A 22,238-nucleotide genomic window follows, 5' to 3' on the forward strand; every position below is an offset into this window, starting at 1 on the left:
TCCGGCAACAGTCACCAACGCCGCACGCATTTTGAGCGAACGCGGGCAAAACGCCGACGGCGTCGACAACAGTTCTGCGTGTTGCCGGTGCTGCTGCATGTCCAAGTTTATACAGTTGATAAAACGACTATCCTTACTCCGTATAGCTCTCTACTAATTTGCTATCGCAATTGATGCTTCGCCTTTCAGGTGAAACTGCGCCAACTTTTTTGAGATACTCGCCACGTGTTGATAATGATTTTGATATGGCTACTATGACACATACCTACAACGGGCAATCACCCGGTAAGCGGCTCTTACAATGAAAATAAATTTTTAAAATGAGAAATTCAATAGTCCAGAGGGCCCACGATGCGGCGGTCAGGCATAGCCTGACTGTCCCAACGTGGGAGCAGCCCGCTGCGCGCTGAGTCGCGTACCTCAGGACTTTCATTAAAGTTTTACATCCATCCATCCATCCATCCAATAGAAGATTTGCCACTTTGCATATAGCACGGGTGCCTGGGAGCACAGGCGCACGCCTGTTTCCTTTTCGCGCAAATAAGCAAATTTATAGCATTTCATTAAAACCTTCACGAAAGCTTCGCTTGACATAGATTAAAACATATGCGTTAGATCTGCATAATTTTCTTATTTATTTGGGCTTTTTCTGCATAGGTCAGATATATAGGTCCGAGGGCGTCCGGAGGGGTCATCATCCTCACGGGACGTTCTGGCAATCCTCAACTGCGTGAACCATTTGAATTTTTAGTTGTGGCTTAAGACTTCATCTACGAAGGTTTTATTCGGTGTGCGTCCATTGCCTTCTTCTCCAGGCGGAAACAGAAGGTGACACAATTTCTTTAATATTTTAATTTGCTCCTAACGGCCAATGACAAAGACTACGGAAATGGCAATCGCATAATCATGTGGCGTAAATGGCTGCATTTATTCTCAAAAAGTAAAAAAAAATCAAAATAGGCCCAATAACGATGCTAGAGACTATATGAAGCGGCACAGCAGCGAAGCTAGCATGAAAGCAGTGTAGCAACATTCCCCTAACTTTTAGATCGGCCCTCCCATCTTTCCTTCGGAATAACACATACGACAGAAGATGAGAAAATAGTCCAGTGATTCTACATCTCTGCATGGGGCACAGTTGATGATAATATAGATGACCTCAAGCTCATTTGCACCTGCCCACTGAGGGGGATAGGCCAAAATTGACCATATATTGGACATGTGTTAGCAAATAAATTTAGAAGTCAATTATTTTTGATGAGTAATTTAAAGCGTGTAAAATAAAAGACAATTTCGCAAACACTCTTTCTGATAGAACACAAGAAAATATGTATGTGTTTTTATAAGAGACACTGAGCGAAGAATAAAATAATTCATGCGAATAAGAGTGAAATTGTTTAGATCCACAAATAAATGTTTCTATGCCGATGCACACGTCCCTGTGTGAGCGTCCAAGCACGGCAGCCCCGAAATACAGCAGCACCAGGACATTCAATGCCAGGCCTATCTGCCACATTGTAATTTGAATGTCACCATTGTGAGGTCACGTCATGATCTTCAGTTTCACCGCGTAGTCCTATGGCAAAATGTTTGCTCACTACAGCGACTGGAGAATTACCTCATGGCCTCGCGGAAAATGCCGAATTTTAAGCCGAATTTGCACGAACTTCACTCTTTCCGATTTTTTTTTTGCAGTTTTGTGAGGCATACAGTCTCTGGGAGTGGAAGCGTCTGTGGACGTATAAGGAGGCCACCGCAAGGTTAGATTCAAGAGGACGAAGATGACGCTGTGGGCATCACAAAGTTGTTCTTCAGAAAAAGGCAACAAGAACAACAGCAAAAGCAACAAAGGACAGCGTTCTCTTTGCGAGCCTGCTTCTCTGACAGTAAGTTGGCTCGGCCCTGCTGAATTTCTTGCATAAATACTCGGCCGAAACTATTTTGCGGAAACCTTTATGCACTCTTAAATTACCTGTACAAACTATTTTATCAATAGTGGTGTGCTAGTCGCATCAGCATTACAGGAGACCTTTTGCGAACCTGGCGTCCGATAACGCTATGTTTGGCTTCGGCTCGATCTCAAGACTTCATCGCAGTGATGAACCTCCGTGTGTAATCTGAATCGAAGAGAAGAAAGAAGAAGGACAAAGATGGACACTGAATATGAGGCAACAACCTATGCATCGCTGCCAGACGCCGAGCAAGACTTCTACAAATACTGGGACCCACGGTACGAAGCGTACTTCTACCGAGGCGTTATGCCGTCACCAACTGGAGAAGAAGCACTGCAGGCGCTGTATGCGGTCCCTACGGTGGAAATGTTCCCAACGGACGATCCAGGCGTGCCTCCTATCCTTGTGAACCTAGACGAGGAAGGACTGAGGACTTCGCCGAGCACGGGTAACCGAATCACGTGGCGGCTAAGTCTGCTCAGCGAGGAGACCGAAGACTGGGATATCCCTTGCACCGTGCCGGTCCTATCCATTTTGGCTGGTTCGCTTAGCATTCTTACGATTCTTGTACTCATCGCGCTCTGGGCTGGCCTCAACGAGCAAAGCAAATTACAGGAGCCTACCTTGATAGAGGACATCGAAGAACTCGGCCCGGAGCTTGCGCGCCTGGCCGAGGTAAGATATGCGCCCCCTTACCCGGATACGAACATTTGGAGGGCCTGCCTTGTAAGTGACTCAGTGAACTCGAGCGTCGGTCAGTATGACGACAAGCGCGACACACATTCAATGCGTGCTCCCTGTTGTGAAGCAGTCGTAATTTGTTGTTGCGCCGTCAAGCAAGATCTCACTGTGGATGCCTTCCCATACACGATGGATTCGCGAGTCATGGACGAATCACTGCTGTCAGCACAATGCCCTGGAAAGGACCAATCAAAGATGATTCTGGGAGTGCGTGCCAGCAGTGCAGTGTTTTCAAGACTGGTAAACGGCAATGACAGTGCTGTACAATGGTTCTTGCGAAGTGCGATGCGTTACTTGATTAGGTTTGGCTTTAATGGCTTCGCATTGCTTTTACTGGACATTCCTAAGCACAGTAAGAAAAGTGTCGAGAAATTTGTTCGAACCATATCCGAAGGATTACGACAGTACCACTACACACTGACGTTACTGCTGCCTTACAAAGCTGGTCATTACAGTGCACACGGTGACATGCTTAATGCACTCAGGAAATTACTGCCTGTCCCTTACAGCTTCCTCTTTTACCCCGAAGTCAGGATGTTTGGCAACGTCACTCTTTGGCCTTCGCCAACTGTCGTCGGCCATCCTTCACTCGAAGAACACGGAGCAAATGCGAATTCAGTTTGTTACCTCTTTTCGAAACGACCTTTCTTGGTTGCACTCACTCACGCGTGTGAACCAAGAAAGAGTCAGCCAATTGCGGATCTAAAGAGACAACACTCGGACGACGTCTCGTACATTTGCCACTTGTGGAATCCGTCTTGGGAATCATCGGCGTACAAATATAACATGTACAGCTGCGAAGGCATGACGGGCATTCTCTATCAGACAAGAGATCAAGTACTAACGTTTTACGAAGACCTACGATCCCTTGTGCAGCCACTTTGCTACGGCATAATGGACGGGGGGTCGAAATATTTTCCTTCTCTGTGTCTCGGGAAATAAGCTCGAACTTTAGGATGGACGATTGTACTTCGCCAGAATATATATATATATATATATATATATATATCTCTACTGCCGAAATAGACTAAGAATTGCGAGTATCTGTGCTGTTAGCTTGATGTCTGTTTGGCATCCGCTTCTCGCCGAAGTTGGTATTTATTACACCGCTTATCACGACTTGATCAGCTTCTTGTTTTATTTATTCTACTGTCGCACAAGTCGTGTTATCGTAACTATGAATACTCTCTTGGGAGTGCCGAGAGTGACTACGGAGGTAATATAATGAGGTTCACCAATACGGACGTTTAAACTACGTATATACTAAAGTCTACAAAAAATCTTTAGACCTGTCTCAGCAGCCTGCAACGCCAGTGGCTTATATCTAACATAGCTGCGCATTATCCACCGGTAGCTCCTCGTTCATCACAGCGTCAACGGGCTCGGCCGAGAATAAAGTCTTTTGTCTTAGTCAATCTATAGACGGCAAGTAAACTTTAATCAATACGAATTTTACAGTGTCGGTTATTTTTAGTCCATTTCACACCTTACCGTAATCGGTTTACGTGCTATTAGCTCAAGTTAACATGACCTTTGGTAACTGTTCACGCAAGGCTTCATCAGGGGTGATATAGGAAACCGTAAAGAATACTTCCAATTGCAGAGAGGTATACATTCCGCATTGATACGGTTCACAAGTAAAAATCAGGGTCGGGAACGCATCCACGCCTAGGTTTCACCTGAGGTTATACGTCGAAAACTAGTACAATCATCGATGAAACTATGCGAGCAGACCCTTAAACACCTCATTATCTGGTAAAATAATTATTAAGGGCAGTGTGATTAAATGACAAAGGTGAAATGTTCACCTTGACAGGTTTTGTGTGTAGACGTTCTATAAACTGGGAATTGGCTAATGAAATAGACAACTGACAGACATTTTTATATAGATCGCCTATAGACCAAAAATAGAATAAAGGAAAGCTACAATTTACGACGCTTGTGTAAGGACTGTGTATAGACTGAGAATAGACAAATAGAACTATACACCCTATCAACTTCCCTGTATAGACAATCTATAGACTAAGAATGAACAAAAAGAAATAGATACTGATCGACTTTCGTGTATAGGAGTAAAGAAAAGAAACGAGCACCTAGGCATAACTGAGGGCCGTAGACAAAAAGAGACACCTTATCGCCTTTGATCTACAGACAATCTGCAGATTTTGTACAGACAACAGAATAAATCTATAGACACGCAAAGTGTTTCTGCAAGTCTGCAGACACTCTATCGACAGTCCAAGGCTATTTTTGTAAGGACAAGAAACAAAACAAAAACTTTTTGAGATGGCCATAGAGACCTGACAACCTTCAAGGGAAGAATTCGCAATTACAGAAATGCATAGCGCAATTACTACAGCACTATCATAGAAACACATAGAAAATATTTTTCCAGAGCCACAGGGGGTCGTGTACAGATGGTCAAGAAACCTTGGCTATATCCTTTCATGTTCAAAGGTCACGGTGCGTAAACACAATAGCTGCCTTCCTTGCGGGAAATCGCGGTGCAAGGTGTGTGCCTACATAATAACTACGCAAACTGTCACCAGCTCATCCATCGGCTTTCAGGTAAAAATCAGGGACAATTTAAACTGTGACAGTCCCAGCGTAGTATACATTCTTGAATGCAATACCTGTAACATGTAGTATATTCGCCAAAGAGGAAAGTCGCTTAGAATGCGATTTATTAACCGTAAGTCTCTCGCCAAAGCACTTAAAAATTGCGCATATTGCTCAAAAAACGCTTCACCTTGCACTCGGCCGCGCAACGCTTGAAACAGCGAAGCTGGGCGATCATAGCCCAGCATTTTCCGGAAGTGCGCGCGAACTTTTAATCTTATTACTCATGATGATGATAACTTCTTTTCGCACTTCTCGCACTTACGGCCGTCATTGCGCGTTGCATACCGCAGCTTGCAACACCAACACCGCGTTCCGATGACGACACCGCCTTCCAGGAGACCCGCTCCGTGAATGCGTCTCTCTCTCTCTAGCGCTCTAATAGCGCACAAAACCTCGTCACCTCGCAGGGCACGAGCGTACGAACGCGCCAGCTGTGGACGAAGACGGCGACGCTCGAATGCAATCATATTAACGCGATACGTTTAGGGCCCCATGTCGCAGAAAATCCGGCGTTCGCAACCGGCGTGTGATCAAGGGTGGCGGAGAAAATAATCCAACCACATCGACCGCGCAGGCCCTCCACGTGGTGCAAGGTTTTGGTGAACAAAAATTGAATTTCTCAGTGACATTCGTCAGAAAAATGGTAAAGTACCACTTCACCATTCGGCGTCGGATTCGCCGTCGGATTGTAATTTGAATGCACGAGAAAACCTAATTCTGCTACGAGGAAATTCAAACATTTCTACCAGACCTGCGCACGTCGGTTCAATAGCAAACAATTAATAAATTAATAAAATAAGGTGCTAGTGCCATCACATTTTAATATAAGGCCACTTATATTGCCCTGGAAAAACGTCTTTCCAGCTATGCATTTCAGTTTAAAAGTTAAGCCGACTTTAAGAGGATCAGCGTAAGCTTGGTCTTTGTAAGCTGACATTCCCACGTTCTGTGTTGCAGTGAATGAAGCCTACTTGCCGTATGCGAACAATGCGATGTGAACGGGTCCCGATAACGCTATCGCGTTCTTGTCATAAAGGCGAAGCTGAAGCGTCCTCCAAGTTTTGTTCGCATAAACGGATGTTCGGCAAGTGTGGCTGTATAGCCGAGTGGTTGCGACGCTCGCTTTGGAACCGGGGCTACGCGGGTTCGAATCCCGCAAGGGCAAGAAAGTTTATTTTCTTTTCTTTCTTGGTAGTTTCTTGATACGCACCAAAAATCACGGCTGGCTTAAACAGCTTCGTTGTTAATATGATTTGGTCAAAATTGCTCAAACCATCTCATGATGCCCGTTCACTCCTTTCATAAAATTAAGGAAACGGTATTGGAATCCTGTTTTCGCTTTCACCACGAGCGGGGAATCCGTGAATATTTCCTCATCTATAATTTTCACACTGTAAGGGTGGGCATAAACGATCACACAGGCGCACTCACTAGTCAACCCTCCAGTATTTTATGTGATCTTATTGCGTCTCATTCAGTGCTTTTCTGATTTTTTGCACAGCGCATTGTACCTATTTTTTGTATTGTTCCCCGTCCTACGGCTTTGTTCACTTGTATGTTTTGCGATGCGCGCGTAATGTTGTTGCAATGCGTAATTCATATCATGCGTAACTTGTACCGCAATTCTCTTCACACGCTGTGATGCTCTTACGGTGATTAAAAGTGGACGTCGCGCTTATCGTTACCTCGCACATTGTGCATGTTTGCAGTTTGCGTATCTTCAATGTATCCCCATATCAATTTACTGACGAATGCTTTTGTGCATGTGAATGCGCAGCAACATTTTACAAATGTTTAAAAAGGCTGCGAATGGCTTGTTGCATGCGTCTCTGACGTAGGCTGGCCACTAGCCAGAGCGTTTTAAAGACCGTGTTTCCACGTACACCGGTGAGCAAAAGTATACAGACCACACAGTCACCGAAAAAACTGAATTTATTCGTAATTACCAAGCATAAACTGGAATAATTGGGCACACTGAAAAGTTCGCAATGCTAAGTTTAGAACCTCCAGTATTTTATTGATCTTATTGCGTCTCATTCAGTGCTTTTCTGATTTTTTTGCACAGCGCATGGTACCTATTTTTTGTATTGTTCCCCGTCCTACGGCTTTGTTCACTTGTATGTTTTGCGATGCTGCGCGTAATGTTGTTGCAATGCGTAATTATATCATGCGTAACTTGTACCGCAATTCTTCACACGCTGTGATGCTCTTACGGTGATCTAAAAGTGGACGTCGCGCTTCGGTGAGGCCGTTCGTTTGAGGGTGGTATGCGGTAGCGAGCTGGTGTTCTGTAGAACAGGAGCGGAGCAGATCATCGACGACCTTCGAGAGAAAGTAGCGGCCGCGATCCGTGAGTAACTGGCAAGGGGCGCCGTGGTGCAGGATGACGTCGTATAGTAGGAAGTCTGCGACATCTGTAGCGCAGCTGGGTGGCATCGCTCGTGTAATGGCATATCTCGCGGCATAATCTGTTGCTACAGCAATCCATTTGTTTCCTTTCATAGAAATAGGAAAGGGGCCAAGGAAGTCGAGGCCCACACGGAAGAAGGGCTCTGTAGGGATAGCAATTGGTTGAAGCAAACCAGGAGGAGGCATAGCAGGCGTCTTGCGGCGCTGACACAGGTCGCAAGAAGTGACATAACGGCGCACAGAGCGATAAATGCCGGGCCAGAAGAAGCGGCGCCGCAGGCGGTCGTAAGTACGAGTGAAGCCCAGATGTCCAGCAGTAGGAGCGTCGTGAAGTTGCTGGAGCACGGCCAGTCGAAGGTGCTTTGGAACGACTAGGAGCAGCTCCGGGCCATCAGGACGAACACTACGACGGTATAAAGTTCCATCGCGCGAGGTGAACATCCGCAGAGACGGGTCATTAGGCGAGGAGCTGAGGCGTTCCATAAGTGTTCGAAGAACAGGATCTTGGCGTTGCTCGTCGCCAATATGGAGAAAGCCGGAGAGAGACAGAATACTGATGTCCGAGTCTGCATCGGTATCGTCCGGTTGATCCACAGGATTGCGGGACAGGCAGTCAGCGTCTTTATGCAGGCGCCCTGACTTATACGTAATAGAAAATGTATATTCTTGTAGACGCAATGCCCAACGTGCAAGTCGTCCAGTTGGGTCCTTCAAAGAGGAGAGCCAGCAGAGGGCGTGATGATCGGTTACGACGCAGAAGCTCCGACCGAAAAGGTACGGCCGAAATTTCGCGACCGCCCATACGAGCGCGAGGCATTCCCTCTCAGTGATGGAGTAATTTCGCTCGGGCGTGGAAAGAAGGCGGCTGGCGTAAGCGATGACACGGTCGTGGCCCTGTTGACGTTGAGCGAGGACAGCGCCGATGCCATAACCACTCGCGTCAGTTCGAAGCATAAACTGGAATAATTGGGCACACTGAAAAGTTCGCAATGCTAAGTTTAGACTGTAGTCCTCAATTTCAAGTTGCGTTCACAGGTAGAGGAAAAAATCGGCTTTATCGCGCAACCCCCGGACCATATACTTTTTCTCACGGGTGTACGTCATGTTAATTCTTTTATGATATATATATATATATATATATATATATATATATATATATATATATACCAACTAAATATCCACCCTGCACGCAGACCAAACTGCCGAAGGCATGAATAGGCCGCAAACAAAATTGATTAGCGATGACCACACCCGCCATCACCGATAATTCAGCATCCGTCGCCAGAGCCTCCTCTCCCATGTTATTTCGCTGCCTGTCAACAGCGAAATAACATTGACAGAACTTCACGAATTGTGATGTATTGTTTATCGCATAACCTATAGTTTTAACCGGCAAAAGTGAAAGCCAACACCATTGTCAAAAACCGTTGTACTTGATCAATCTCAGTTGCTCAAGTACTGTTCGTGATTTTGGTGTACGTGTAGCAACGATCGTTCTTTCGTGGAATATTTGAAGGCCCTAATGTCGATGCGCGTAAGCACATACTCACGTGATACTTTTTTCAAAACTCGAGCGCTTTCTTTATAGCTCGAAAGCAATGAAAACCACAGTAGCTATCATCCCGGAAATAAATTACTTGGAGAGTTCTCAATCAGCTCTGTAACCTCTACATGGAAGATATCGCGTTTAATTTGAAATTTGGTAATTTTTTTTCTTTTTTGTCGCGGGATCAAGTTCCAGCTACGGCGGCCTCATTTCGACGGGGGACGAAATGCGAAAACGCCCGTGTACTTATATTTAGGTGCACGTTAAAGTCCCAGGTGGTACAAATTATTTCGGAGTTCACCACTACGGCGTCCCTCATAAGATCGTGGTCTTGGCACGTCAAACCCCACAAATTATTCACATATTTTTGTCACTTAGTTACCTAAGTTCGTAGTAAAAAAGTACTTTGAGTTGCTCAAGATAACAGCTGACAATAATTAGTTGCATTGTCGCAACTTACACGTGTACTTTTAAAGATTCGCAACAACCTAATTGGAACACCCTGTATGTACCCACCTTTTCAAGTAATCTCAGTAATACCACATATCGTTCTTTAAGGATGCGCTCGAAAAAATGGCGAAGGAATGGGTAGGCATCGATCCCATGCCTGTGGTGCGCGCAAAATGCGGACACCTTCATAAAATAACTAGGCTTCTCTGACAACAAAAATGTTGATTTGCTCTTTTTTTTCGTCATGATAGGTTTCAATACTACGTTAAAATTGCGAAAATAGGCAGATGCGCTTTATAACGCGTTTTCTTTTTTCTTTCTTTTTGGTTTGGTCGTCACCCCTCTGCTTATAAAAAAAGAACACAAACCGAAGCCTTAAATGCGCCATAAAGAGTGACGTGCTGGTTAAGGTGGGCCACTCATGCATGTGATCAAGCAATCTGTTATCTTTATAAGGGGCAGCACCAGTTCGCTAGAACAGCCCATGGGAACGAAACTATTGCTCGTCAGCCGTATACGTGCAGCCATTCGCTATACTCGTCAGCGTCTTTTTCATTGGCTCGACACGGCTGGGTTTTAGGTCGTGTACTGCATAACTCGAGTGGCCGCGGCGCAAAAGGCTTCCTGCTAAAGCGGAAGCAAGGGTCATTTTTCGAATACCGCAACGCACCGGAACCACCGTCTCAACAACGTCGGCAACCGGAGTCCGCATCTGAGCTGTAGCGGATTGAACGAGAACCTGCTGCGATGTCCAGCGAAGGCAGGCCTTCAAGAAAGCGACACGACTCCAAAGCCGGCTCGAAAAGGAGCACGAAGGACGAGGACGACAGCGGCCTCGGCACGAGCAAGTCCAGAACGCGCTCATCTGGTACGGCACCCGAGGCAGTGCCCAAAACTCCTGCAGCAGTGCCTAGTCGCCCGACGACCAGGCAAAGTCGCACCAAGTCACCGGCGGAGCGCAAGTCTCCCGGAACGCCCGTCAAATCCGCGCTGAAGAGAGCGGTGGGGTCGTGTATCAGAGGTTCCTCTCCAGAGCCACCTTCCCTGGGGGCGTCTCCCCAGAAAGTGGCTGCTAGAACAGCGGAGTGGGCCAAAGAGCAGAGCGATGCGACCCCGTTGATTGAGGTCGAGGGGCCGTCCGGCCCAACGCTTCGAGTGTACCACGAGCCAAAGTTCCACATCTTCGAGAACAGAGGTGAGGTTCTCGAGGTGTTTCCACCCGAAGTGCTTGAGAAGGAGGGAATACCTAAGCAGGCCCCGTTAGCCACGACGGAAGATCTCTGCTCTCCGGGTGAGACTCCGGGCAGTCCGATTCCTTCGACGTCGTTCACCGTCAAGGCTACAATCCACGAACCGCCACCTTCGGATCGTTCACCGACGCCACCAGAAAGACGGTACCCTCGCCGTCAGCCAGCCAAAAAGAAAGGTGAAAACTCGCATAGCAATGGCGAGCCGAAACCGCCAGAAAAATGAACAACCGTTTTAGTTCAATTTCCTGCTTGAAGGGTGTGTCGCGATGTTCTTCAGGCAATGATTTGAGCCAGCATGTGCCGTCAGGCGTTCTTGACATTGCATTGGCTACCTTATTTTTTGCATGTTTGTATCGTATAGCAATATGTGGCATTGTCGCAATTTTCTTTTGTTTTAATTCCCATTCTTTATGCTCCCTCCCCTAAACATTTACCGAATCTGTGAGCTATTTGTTCGAAGTACCTTTCAAGTACCTCAAGTTGTCCTGATGACACCGCGAAGACGCCCACAAAACTCTCGTCTTCCTTCAGTGCTGGCTACACGTAGCCCTGCTACATACTGCCGCTGGTTACGCATTGTGGTCTGCATTTTTACTACACTGTAGTGTCACATTCCGCTCGCATATCGCCACTCGCGACCATGAAGATTTTATTGATGCTCTTTATCTTTTGTACTTCTGTGAATAAAACTTGGCTTGCATCTTCGCAAACCTATGATTTTAACTCCTTGAACAATGCGTAGTCCCAAACCCTGTTTCGATAGTTTTACTGTAAGTGTTCTTTACCATAATGCTGAATATGACACACGTATTTGAGGTATAACGAGCGTTATCTTCATTACCGTCACAGACGGCACAGCAGTGCAGATTCAAAACGAGCAAGCTCACCAAGCCAATGTTCGTCATATATGCGGATGCGGCGCACATTCTTGTAACGGTGAACTTTTATTTCAAGACAGTGACCAACTAATGAGTCTGCCTCAGTCGCCTGAGTTCCTGCCGACGCCCGGAACACCAGCCATTCCTTCGACTCAGTCGCACTGCTTTGTCAAGAATTATGCCTCAGTTCGATGAAAAACGTGCAACCACTTCGTTCAGCGCTTTACCTCTAGTGTGATTACGGGTTACACTTTCTCGGTTAAAATCGAACACACACAGATAAAAACAAGAGCACGCCATATGTATTGTCAGGAATTCGGCTTTAGCCAAAAAGCGGCAGCACTACAACGGCCATCATTTTACCGAAATTTGAAGTCCGATATGCCACATGGGCTAAACTAACCTAAATGCAGATTCGTGCTCTCACCACGAGTACCCTGAAAAACATCAGTTAGGTCGCATTCATCCACTGGCGTCGCAAACCATTATCTTCTTGTGAAGGGGGCCAACGTATCAGAAATGGCTATCCGTTTGGCCTGAAGCGTGTAAGCTTGGTGCCCTGATCATGACTTAGTGTCTGGTAAAGTCTGATACCGGAAGTTTGTGGGAGACCAAGCCGTAAACGCCTCTGCGATGAAAAATCAGGTAAGCTCTATCTCGGACGCAGCCGCAGAGAGACATGTGAAAAGACTTGTGCATGCTGAGCAGGGTGTAGTGCACTACGGTACAGAAATGAATGGTGAACCGTGGCTGTAGCAAACTTAACTTCCATCGCCTGTGGTACTCGGGCGCATGCGCAATCTGCTCTTGCTCAAGTCCCACACTCGTGCTGTCGGATTAATCTCGAATCTGGTGAGTGCTGCTGGGCAGGTCTCATCATTAATCTTCATTGCGTTAGCAGATTCACCTACGGGGTCTGGTTAGTTTTTGCGCAAATTAAAAAAAAGACGTTTGAAACAATTAAAAAAAATAAAAATAAAAACAGGAGCGGTAACATTGATGTCATTTTTTCTGTGCCAATAAGGTTAACAGCCTTTGCCAAAAGACAAAGGCAGCAAAGATGCGAATTTATCCTGTCAGGCGAACCACTGAAACGGGTTCGCTGATTGCAGAACTTCAATTATCTATCAAATTCCTTTAGCTTTCGGCAAACGTTACATTGATCAAGCAGGCCATTGTATAAAAAGTAGGTTACGTGAACGCAGCAAGCAAGTAAACACAGACACACCAGATGGTTTTCATGCGAATCTGTAGAAGGAACTAAAAACAAAAATGCCCCTATCTCCCCCTCCCCCACTTTAGTGCCACGAAACGGGGGTTGCGGTGGGCAAAAATATGTGCGAGCTAACCGTCTGATAACAGGCTAAACAAATTGAGTGCTTTGGAGCCGCATTTATTCGGAAACCTTCATTATCTCTATCAGAAAAAGAGTAGCATTTAGTGCGCAAGCGTTGATATTGTTACGGGAAGGAAGAAGCGTACTAGTATTTACAGATGGGTTTTAATGGCTGCGTAGAGAAGCGAAACCCAGAATTTTGGTCGTGATGTGTGGTGTTTTATGGCGCAAGGGCCAGTTATGGCCAAAGAGCGCCAAATCTTCGTCGTCTCCCAGGGCACCAACCATGTCCTCTTCTTTCCACATTACGTACTGTGACAATAAATGACTGTGATTTGTGTGTTTGTTGGCATAACTGTGGCTAATTTTCAAAAATTAGTCATTGTTGGAAGTTAGCGCTTTGTGTGTTTGTATTTGTGTCATCTTTTGTCCATATTATTTCTTGCGCTACTAAAACACATTACGTTGCAAGGCAACAAGCCTGGGAATATGGAACTTTGTCCTTAAGGCAATCTGTGAAAATTCACCGCAGTGCACCAGCGGTATTAATGCGCAGCATTTTTCAAATTATATGTCAAAAGGCCGACCGAATTTCAGCAACTTTGAGCTTGCAACGTCGAGAGGGCACGCCCTTATAATAGCGTGCGTATTTATGACAATTGTTTGTAGTTTTCCTGCTGTGTTACATCCGTTTTTAAAGCGAAAGCTTTACTAACCGAGTCGAGCGGAGTTTAGCAGTCGCCAGCAATTTGACCTTGATTTGCCTGCAGCTGTGCCGTAGCCTTGGCAACGCATCACGTGACTCGCCGAGCTCCGCCACCGCCACCGGCTTGGCGCATGCACTTTCTGCAGCGCGGTCACCGCCTGACCACCTGACTCGCCGCGCGCCTGGATAAGAGGAGCGCTGCGCTCGCCTAGTCAGTGCGAGCTTGGCCATAGAGAAAGAAATTTAACAAGAGGGGACACATGGCGAAAACTGGCAGCAGGAAATACGTCACGCTAGTATTCACATCAGCCGATAGCTGCCGCGAGCATTGGAAAAAAAGAATGTGAAGTTAACAGACATTGTTTATTTGTCTTTTTGATCTTTCCCGCTAAAACTAAAAATCTTTGCGTATAAATGAAGTTACACTTTGCGACTTATTTTTCTTGCGTTACCTAGCGACAGGCCAATGACACGCCAGATGCATGTGTCATGCGCCAGACACGCTACAGAAGTGTCGGTGGCCGGCTGCGCATGTGAGCGTTCGCGTGTTCGGCCACCCGTCTGTCTTTTTCTTTTAAATGCGAAGCCTTTCTTGGCGAACATTTGCCACTTTGACAGTATCTATCTATCTATCTATCTATCTATCTATCTATCTATCTGTCTATCTATCTATCTATCTAGTCGGCTACGTCTTGGTGCTCTCATGGTCGTACGATATGAATTTCATGACATGTGTGTCGTGTAAGTCATGAAACAGCTGCCTACGTCTTTCTGCTCTAATGGTCGTTTCGTTAACTTGGTAGGTACCAAAACTGGCATAGTAGGACAACAGTGTATGACGAACATAAATGATAGGTCATGACATAAATTTCATGACATGCGTATCATGTAGGTCTGGAAACAGCCGCCTAAAATGACAATGACACCGCGAAAAAATATTAACACTCAAAAACCACTGATATGGGTTCGGACGTGGGTACTAAGGGAAGGAAACAATTATTCATGATGGTAATGACAATGACTCAGCGAAAAAAGATTCACAATCAAAAACCACCGAAATGGGTTTGGACGTGCGTACTAAGTGAAGGAAACACTAAAGGGTGATGGTAGAAGTCATTGTCATGAGCATGGCTCAGCAAAAATGACAATGACTCAGCAAAAAAATTAAAGCTCAAGAACCACTGAAATGGGTTTGCACGTGGGTACTAAGTGAAAGAAACACTAAGGAATGATGGTAGAAGTCATAGTCATGAGCATGACTCACCAAAAATGTCAATGACTTAGCAAAAAAAAGATTAATACACAAGAACCACTGAAATTGGTTCATACGTGGGCACTAAGTGAAGGAAACACTAAAGGATTGTGGTAGAAGTTATAGTCATGACTATGACTCAGCAAAAATGAGAATAACTCAGCGAAAAAGATTAACACTCAGAAACCAATGGAATGGGTTTGGTTGTGGTACTAAGTGAAGGAAAAGGCTAAAGGCTGATAGTCGAAGGCATAGTCATGAGCTAGACTATAACTTTCGCCTTAAGGTCTTTTAGGTGTAGCTAAAGGCACTCCCGAGGACTCACGACATGAATGTCATGAAATGCGTGCCATGTAGGTCATCAAAGAGCCGCCTACGTCTTGGTGCTCTCATGGTTGTTTCGTTAACTTGGTAGGCTCTCCGCACACAGCTTCGCATAACATCAATTCCCACAGGGGGTGGGATCTGCCGGCCTTTTTTACTTGACACTGTCTTTCCAATTCCATTAGAATTTAGGCCATTTCCCTGTAGTGGGTAATGCATTTAAGGAAAACCAACCAAGCAACCGCTTCTGGTACTTCCCCCTTGCTGGCACGTGCCACTGTTTTCGATCCTCATCATCATCAACAACAATGAACCAACTGAGAGGCAGAAGAAGAAAAGGCGCCGGACTGCGAGGGACGGTACTCCGGAGGAGCTCGGAAAGCTAACCATTGTAAGGGGTGAGTAATTGCGCTGCACCCGAATTCTCATTGCCAGAGCAAACCGCAAGGCTCGCGTCAACTGCAGGAAGCTTTAACGGCCAAGGGGGGTCGCACATTAACTGAAGATTTCAACGCGCAGTAGAAAACTTTGCTACTTTGGGCATTTGTTTGAGAACGAACCCGAAGTATTCGGCATCCATGGTATAACCGAATTTCCAGCACGCCTGCGTTTATTTCTGGAGCTCTACGTTAAATCCGTGTCAGTGACTACATGCCACTATTGAGTACGCATTTTGCTACCACTTCGCGCCAAGGGCCCTATATGGCGTTCTATTGCTCAGAACGTGGGCCTGGGTTGGGTTCATGTTCAATAATTGCAAGTCCAGCAACACCACTTTTAACTACCGCATACAACGGCTCTTGCTGAGGCTGACACTGTGTTCTCGCATTTTCTTGCACTATAACGTATGCGAGATGCATTTTAGCCATCTAGACCAAGTCCTGCTTCTGTCAACCGATGCCACCCTTCGTGCCCTATTGAGATGAAATGTAGTAAAAAGAATGTTCTGTATATTGACTTGAGGACACACAATGCAAGCAACGTCAAGTTTATAACGTTACTGAGGACACGTAATGTCCTTAACAACCCAAAAAGGCAATGCAGTTGGCCTAAGAAGCAAAAAAAATATAGCCACTGATCTGTTGTAGCTATACGCGTAGTGCACCGCCTATAGAGGCGCCGCTAATGGCCACCTAGCGGACGCTTGAGAAAGTGCGTTCGGAATGCGGTTGGCAGACAACACTTCGCAGCAAGGATGGCTGAAGTTCGCGACTGTGATTTCCCCTTTGTTCGAGTGTCAGATCGCTACTTCAGCAGTGACAGCTGCAGAAAAGGCGCGGGCCTCTATGAGAGCGGTAGGGTTGGTAATACCGATGAATGATTAATCGATTATTCGATTAAATGCATACCGCAAAACGATTAATCTTCATCGATGTACACCTTTCATTTAATCGACTTAATCAATTAAACCTGTTCGATTAATCGCTTTGGAGAGTTTTGCAAGAGTGGCGAGAAAATTTTAAAATCGTACTGGAATGGAGCAGTCACTGTGCAGCTGTGGTTAGGCGACTTTCGACTGTTTTTCCGAGTCCCGAGTGATGCCGAGTCGACCGCTTCCATTCTCTTCCCCCACACTGCACACAGCAGGAGACTTGAAATGCCCTCGCAGTTTAAGGCACACTAAAGCAACCCAGTCGTTGATCGTCGTGCCACTCCCAGTCTACTAAAGACGTGGCACAGCATGTGCTCCGATTTGGAGCATGTATTTGACATAGCGGTGGAGTTCATGTCGATTCCAGCGATCAATCTATAGCGTCAGAACATCTATCTATTCTCGCATGCTAGTTGTGGAGCCATTCGAAGAAGATGTCGCTTTCACCCAAACATTCCAGCCAATTGACATTCCTTCGCTCTGTAGAAAAGATTATCCGGCTTAAAATTTTAAACCAGTAATTTTCTTTTCCCCTGTGTATATTGCAATTTCTTGCATATATCAGTGCATACGTCGGGTTTAACTGTACTCAGCAGGGATTCTCTTGTCATGTATCTTATTTAATTCTTCACTAAATGTCATTTAATACCATGTATTGTTTATCTTATCAAAAGTCGCGAGTGTCCACTATATTTAGTCTTTAACAAGTTGAAGGTTATCTTGTGTTTCAAACTTGGTTCCACCTCTAAAACATTAAAACGAGGTCCTACAAAAGTAGATAACCGTGTTTGAACCTTTCTAAAAGTGCCCGGTAAGAATTTTGATTATTCAACTAATCGATTACAAACATTGCATCGAAAGTGACTATTCGATTGAAGGCCAAAATGACGAATGATTATACGTTATTCAAATAACAATATTAATCGAGCATCCCTAGAGAGCGGACATGTACACAATGTTACGGGAGAGTGGGGCTACTCAGTCCACATAAGTGGCAAGCGCGTCCAGCAGACAAGCACAGCAAAGCCCAGTTCTACGAAGCGGAGTTCGTGTTAAGTAGCCGCTTTCTTTTGCTTGACTAATGCGATGACTCATTTTTTTTAATGCTGCCCAAGGTGTTATACTGTTTTGTGTCTCAATAATAGGGAGAATTCGTCAGTGCCGACTTGTATCTCAAAAGACTCCGCACGGCGCGATGCCGGCACACGTGGTAGTGATCTTGCAACTGGCACACATCACCAAATCAGTGCCACCACAGTCGCCTCAAGAAGTGTAATTGCGAATTTGTTATTGCAAATGCATACACTAGTCGGCGAAGGCACCAAACGCGTGGGTGAATGAGAGCGCAAGTTAGAGCTGCCACACCGATTCAATTCCACTGGGTATGTCGACGAGCTGCTCTTGCCACTGCAGTTTTCACAAATTGAAATTCTCTTAGTGCCCTCTTCGTATATGTATAATGCTAAATTCGTACCCACTTTGAGTATCTTACTCAAAGAGTACCAACTTTGTGCTAACACACAAAGAACCTACACACGATACTATGACGTTTTTTTTTAATAAAGACGAATACGCCAATCGCAGCGCACGTACTAGAGCTGACGCACTCGCGTGGCCGCCACGTAATGAAGAAGCAAACATAAGTTCCTGCGAAAAGCGCGGTGTGACACACGTTTTTTACCATACCAAAGTTTAAAAGCATCGCCATCCCGACGTATTCATACGACGCCACAAGGTGGTGCAACGCGTCTGAAAAAGTTGATTTACTTCCGCTCCGTTGCCGGACGCGATCTCCTGGAACCTAGCCTATAACAGGTTCGCTGTAAAAATCAGCTGTTCTGCACGAAGCAACTAGCAACCGCACAACCTGCGCGAGGCAACGAATAAAATAGATCTAAAGACATGAACTTCGTGATATTTGATGCGAAGATTTAACGGGCTGCATAAAAACCAACAAAATCAATCCTTGCAAGCTTCAGCAGCGTTAACACACGACAACACGATGCACTCGTGCACCCCAGTAATTAAACGGCAAACTGTACAAGAGGCATGCTGAAAGCACCAAAACATGGGAAGGCCGTGATCGTCTTCGTCGGTAACCCGTGTAAACGTGGCCAAGTTCCACCAACCCCGAGATGACACAAGAAAGCGTGGGAACAAGACGTTTCCCGCCGTACGGCGGCGATCCATTGCTGCGGTCGCTCTCGCTCGTAAGATATCGGAGGAATGATTAGAACTGTGTCGCCAGCAAGATATTGCAAGTATCTGAACACGCCACCGCGCAACAATTGTTCTGCGTTTTCCTTGAACTTTTCAGTTGCCTTGATGTTTCCAGGCCACACACATGCGACGGGTGTCGCCTATGTTGCTCCGAAAACATGAATCAAGCAGAGAAGCACGAGCAACTAAGCAGAAAACTACGGCGGACGGCTGCCTCCTTTCCCGAGTGAACTCAGCAAGGCGGCCGCGTCCGTCGGCCCGTATACTGCGGCGATAGCTCGGCCGGCTGTCGGCTAACTCAACTTCGTACGCCGTTTTGTGCAAGAGACATTGCTCCAAATGTCAAGTGTGTTCTTACGGCAGAAATTACCTGCCCCAAGTAAAATACAGAAAAAGAAAGAGTAGACTAAAATTAAACCACAAGGTCTGCACAGACTACAAGGGTATTGTGTAGAAAATACAGTCGAAAAACATTTGCGCAACTCGTGCTGAAATTCTTGAACTGCTTCAGGCGAGAAGTGCTTTCTGAGTTTCCCTTGGAGCGGAAAGGTCAGGCGGAAGAATGAAGGAGAAGAGGTCGTGCACAGCCGTCATTCTGTTCCATTCTTTCTTGTATTGCTTGTTGGCGCATACCGGCGATGAGTAGAGTTTATTTGCGCCAGGACATAATGCTTCTATAGGTCATTAGGGTCTACTTGTCGGAAATTAATTCGTAGAATAACTCGACGGGCATTTGCGAAACAACTTTATAGTTGCATTTGCGATCCCCTTATGAATAGCATACAGGCACAAGCCACAAAACATCTTATTGCACGATTCCCGAAAACTTCAGAAATTGCGTACGGAGCGCATACCTCGCTTTTCGGGAGACAAAGAATTAATCTTCACAATAACATGACATATTCCTTTACTTTCGCGCAGCAGCCGGTCGTCCCAGGCCGGCAGCGACGACGACAGGGAGGTGCCATGTCCGCCGGCAAAGTGCTGGCTCTGGTTGTGGTTGTTGCAAGCTTTGCGATAGTTGCCGTCGCCGTCTCATGGTGCTGCTGGTGCGTGCGCAGCCGCTTCGGCACAGCCGACAAGAGCATCCAGGCCGTCAAGTCGGTGGCCACGGTCGCCGACACCATGGACTCGTCGGCACGGGCAGCCAAGAGCTCACTGCTCTCGGCGACCTTCCCGACGACGGCGACGACGGCGACCATGACCCACCCGCGGGCCACCGCCAGCGAGCCCCGGATGCTCAACCCGGCCGCCGAAGTTGACGCCCCGGTGAAGCAGTCGCTGCCCCCGTTCACCAGTGCCATCTACCCCTCGGTGGCTGAGAGCGCTTGCACTACGCCCAGCACCACAGACGCAGCGAAAACGCCCGAGGTGCCGACACCCAAGCCTGCGGAAAGCCGTGCTACCTCGTTGCTACCGAAGGCTACGCAACCAGACGACAACGACCAGCTCTGGAAACCTTTTCCAGGCGTCAGCGATGGCTTGCAGAGGAGGATATCGAAAGTCGACCTGTTCATCTGCGAAGACAACACAGCCACACCGCAGTCCGTGAGGCGCTCTTCCCAAATCTCTGCGAGGGGCTCTGGAGCGGATGGCCTCAAGCTGACAAAGCTAGAAGCCGGCACCGAGCACGCTTCAGCAGTGAAGGCTCTGGAACTGGGAGACTGTGATGAAGAAAGTGCCTCGAGTATCTTTGAGTCTGCCAGCGCCACGACGCCGTCTCGAAGGAATTCTGAATCGACAGAGTCTGTGACTGGCAGCTTATTAGGCAATGCAGAAGCCGAAAGAAAGTTTCTGGATCACAAATCCACGCGACAGTGCGGCAGTGGTACTCTACCCGGCGGCAGCTCTGCGACCCAGCCAACACCAGAATGCCGTACTCTGGCTGTGCTCAATCCAAGTGAGCAGCGATCATCCCGGATTCCCACGGACCGAACTGGTCCTACCATGGGCTGCGAAGAACTCATGTTCCCCAAGCAGCAGCCGAAGGCGCCCTCGTCTCCGTACAAGGATACCTCGCAAGTAGCTAGTGCTGCACGAGGTCCTCTCTACACTGCGGTCAGGGGGAAAAAGGACGGTGAAAGGAGGCCCAGCTTTATGATGCCCATGGAATCCGACAAGTTCGAAGGTTTCACCAAGGCGCGAGGTGCCACGACTAGGCCGACAAAAAGAGCCGGAGGAAAGCTTCTGGAGAAAGCTGGCGTAAAGCAAACTGAATCGTTGTGGGCCGGAAAGCGGTCCCTCTTAAGGAAAGCGCAAAAAGCTGCGGCGTTGTCACCGAGAAAGGGCAGCGGCACGCCGGAGGTGTCTATCGTCATCAACGTTCCCAAGAAGGAGATGTCTCTGCTCGAGGTGACTAAGGAGCAGATGCTGGCAAGTGCTAATCCCTGCTCTGCCACAGCGAAGAAAGAATCTCTATGAGAATTTTTTCAATACAAACTGTTGTGTGTTTGTTTTATTGCCAGCTCCATTGTTTCTTTTTTGGCCCAGGCAGCACCATCTATTCCTCGAAATATTTAGTATACCAAAGTCCCCCAAAAATTTAATTCGGTTTCCACTTTAGTCCGCTGCGTATTTCTGTATTCTGTATTTTACAGGGATGCTGTATATGGCTAGTTTCCAGCGGATCGATGTCCGTATGTAGACCTAAAACACGGGCCGATCCCGAAGATTGTGCAATACCGGGCCGAGCCGTGGCGGAGATGAAGCAGGCCTCACGCACTCCGCCAACGTGAAAAAAAATAAGTTTAATATATTGGGTACAAATACAACTCCTACCCTATATTAAGCTGATAAGAACAGATGCTACACTTTGGCACGCGTTGGCCATGTCTACGTTCGCACCATACACGTGTAGGCCATCGCGCGTATTCAAACTAGTGCCTACCAATCTGAGTGTCTCCTGTCTCCTGACGTCATGCGCTACGTAGGCTCCTTTCCTCAGTTCTGCTCTGAGTGTGAAATGGGTAGGCCGCGTGTTGCACGGTCTGAAGAACAGCCTGCCTACCAAGAACGATAGCGTGAACAGAAAATGGAATGGGCGCGGCTGCGCCAGAAGGAGACCACCGATGATGAGAGGGCCACGGACGCCAAGCGTAAGCGTGCTGCTCACCTGGACCGCAAGGCGGAAAGAAATGCGAACCGTCCTAGTGGTCCCGATACCACAAATTTAGAATGTTT

At 46.8% G+C, this 22,238-nt stretch overlaps 2 protein-coding genes and 1 non-coding gene across 3 annotated transcripts; 2 read left to right on the forward strand and 1 right to left on the reverse strand.

The window, feature by feature from the left end:
- Positions 1-10,467: 10,467 nt before the first annotated feature.
- Positions 10,468-11,193, forward strand: LOC119463704 (uncharacterized). Its single transcript, XM_037724530.1, has one exon. It carries the CDS (start codon positions 10,468-10,470, stop codon positions 11,191-11,193), a length of 726 nt encoding a protein of 241 aa, XP_037580458.1.
- Positions 11,194-15,807: 4,614 nt separating this feature from the next.
- On the forward strand, positions 15,808-21,509 carry LOC119464826 (uncharacterized). The gene is made up of 2 exons (XM_049655978.1): positions 15,808-15,864; positions 19,980-21,509. The coding sequence occupies exon 2, from the start codon at positions 20,025-20,027 to the stop codon at positions 21,477-21,479; it is 1,455 nt and encodes a 484-aa protein (XP_049511935.1). The 5' UTR covers positions 15,808-15,864; positions 19,980-20,024; the 3' UTR covers positions 21,480-21,509.
- A 197-nt stretch (positions 21,510-21,706) lies between these two features.
- LOC119465465 (U2 spliceosomal RNA) lies at positions 21,707-21,888 on the reverse strand. Its single transcript, XR_005194885.1, has one exon. It is a non-coding gene; the product is annotated as a U2 spliceosomal RNA (small nuclear RNA).
- Between the last annotated feature and the right edge of the window lie 350 nt (positions 21,889-22,238).

This window comes from Dermacentor silvarum, chromosome 9 (genome assembly GCF_013339745.2).
Source record: "Dermacentor silvarum isolate Dsil-2018 chromosome 9, BIME_Dsil_1.4, whole genome shotgun sequence".
NCBI lineage: Eukaryota > Metazoa > Arthropoda > Arachnida > Ixodida > Ixodidae > Dermacentor > Dermacentor silvarum.

What these genes read in the sequence shown, in the direction of transcription:
- LOC119464826 (XM_049655978.1), top strand. Translation starts at nt 20,025, where the DNA reads ATGTCCGCCGGCAAAGTGCTGGCTCTGGTTGTGGTTGTTGCAAGCTTT.
- LOC119463704 (XM_037724530.1), top strand. Translation starts at nt 10,468, where the DNA reads ATGTCCAGCGAAGGCAGGCCTTCAAGAAAGCGACACGACTCCAAAGCC.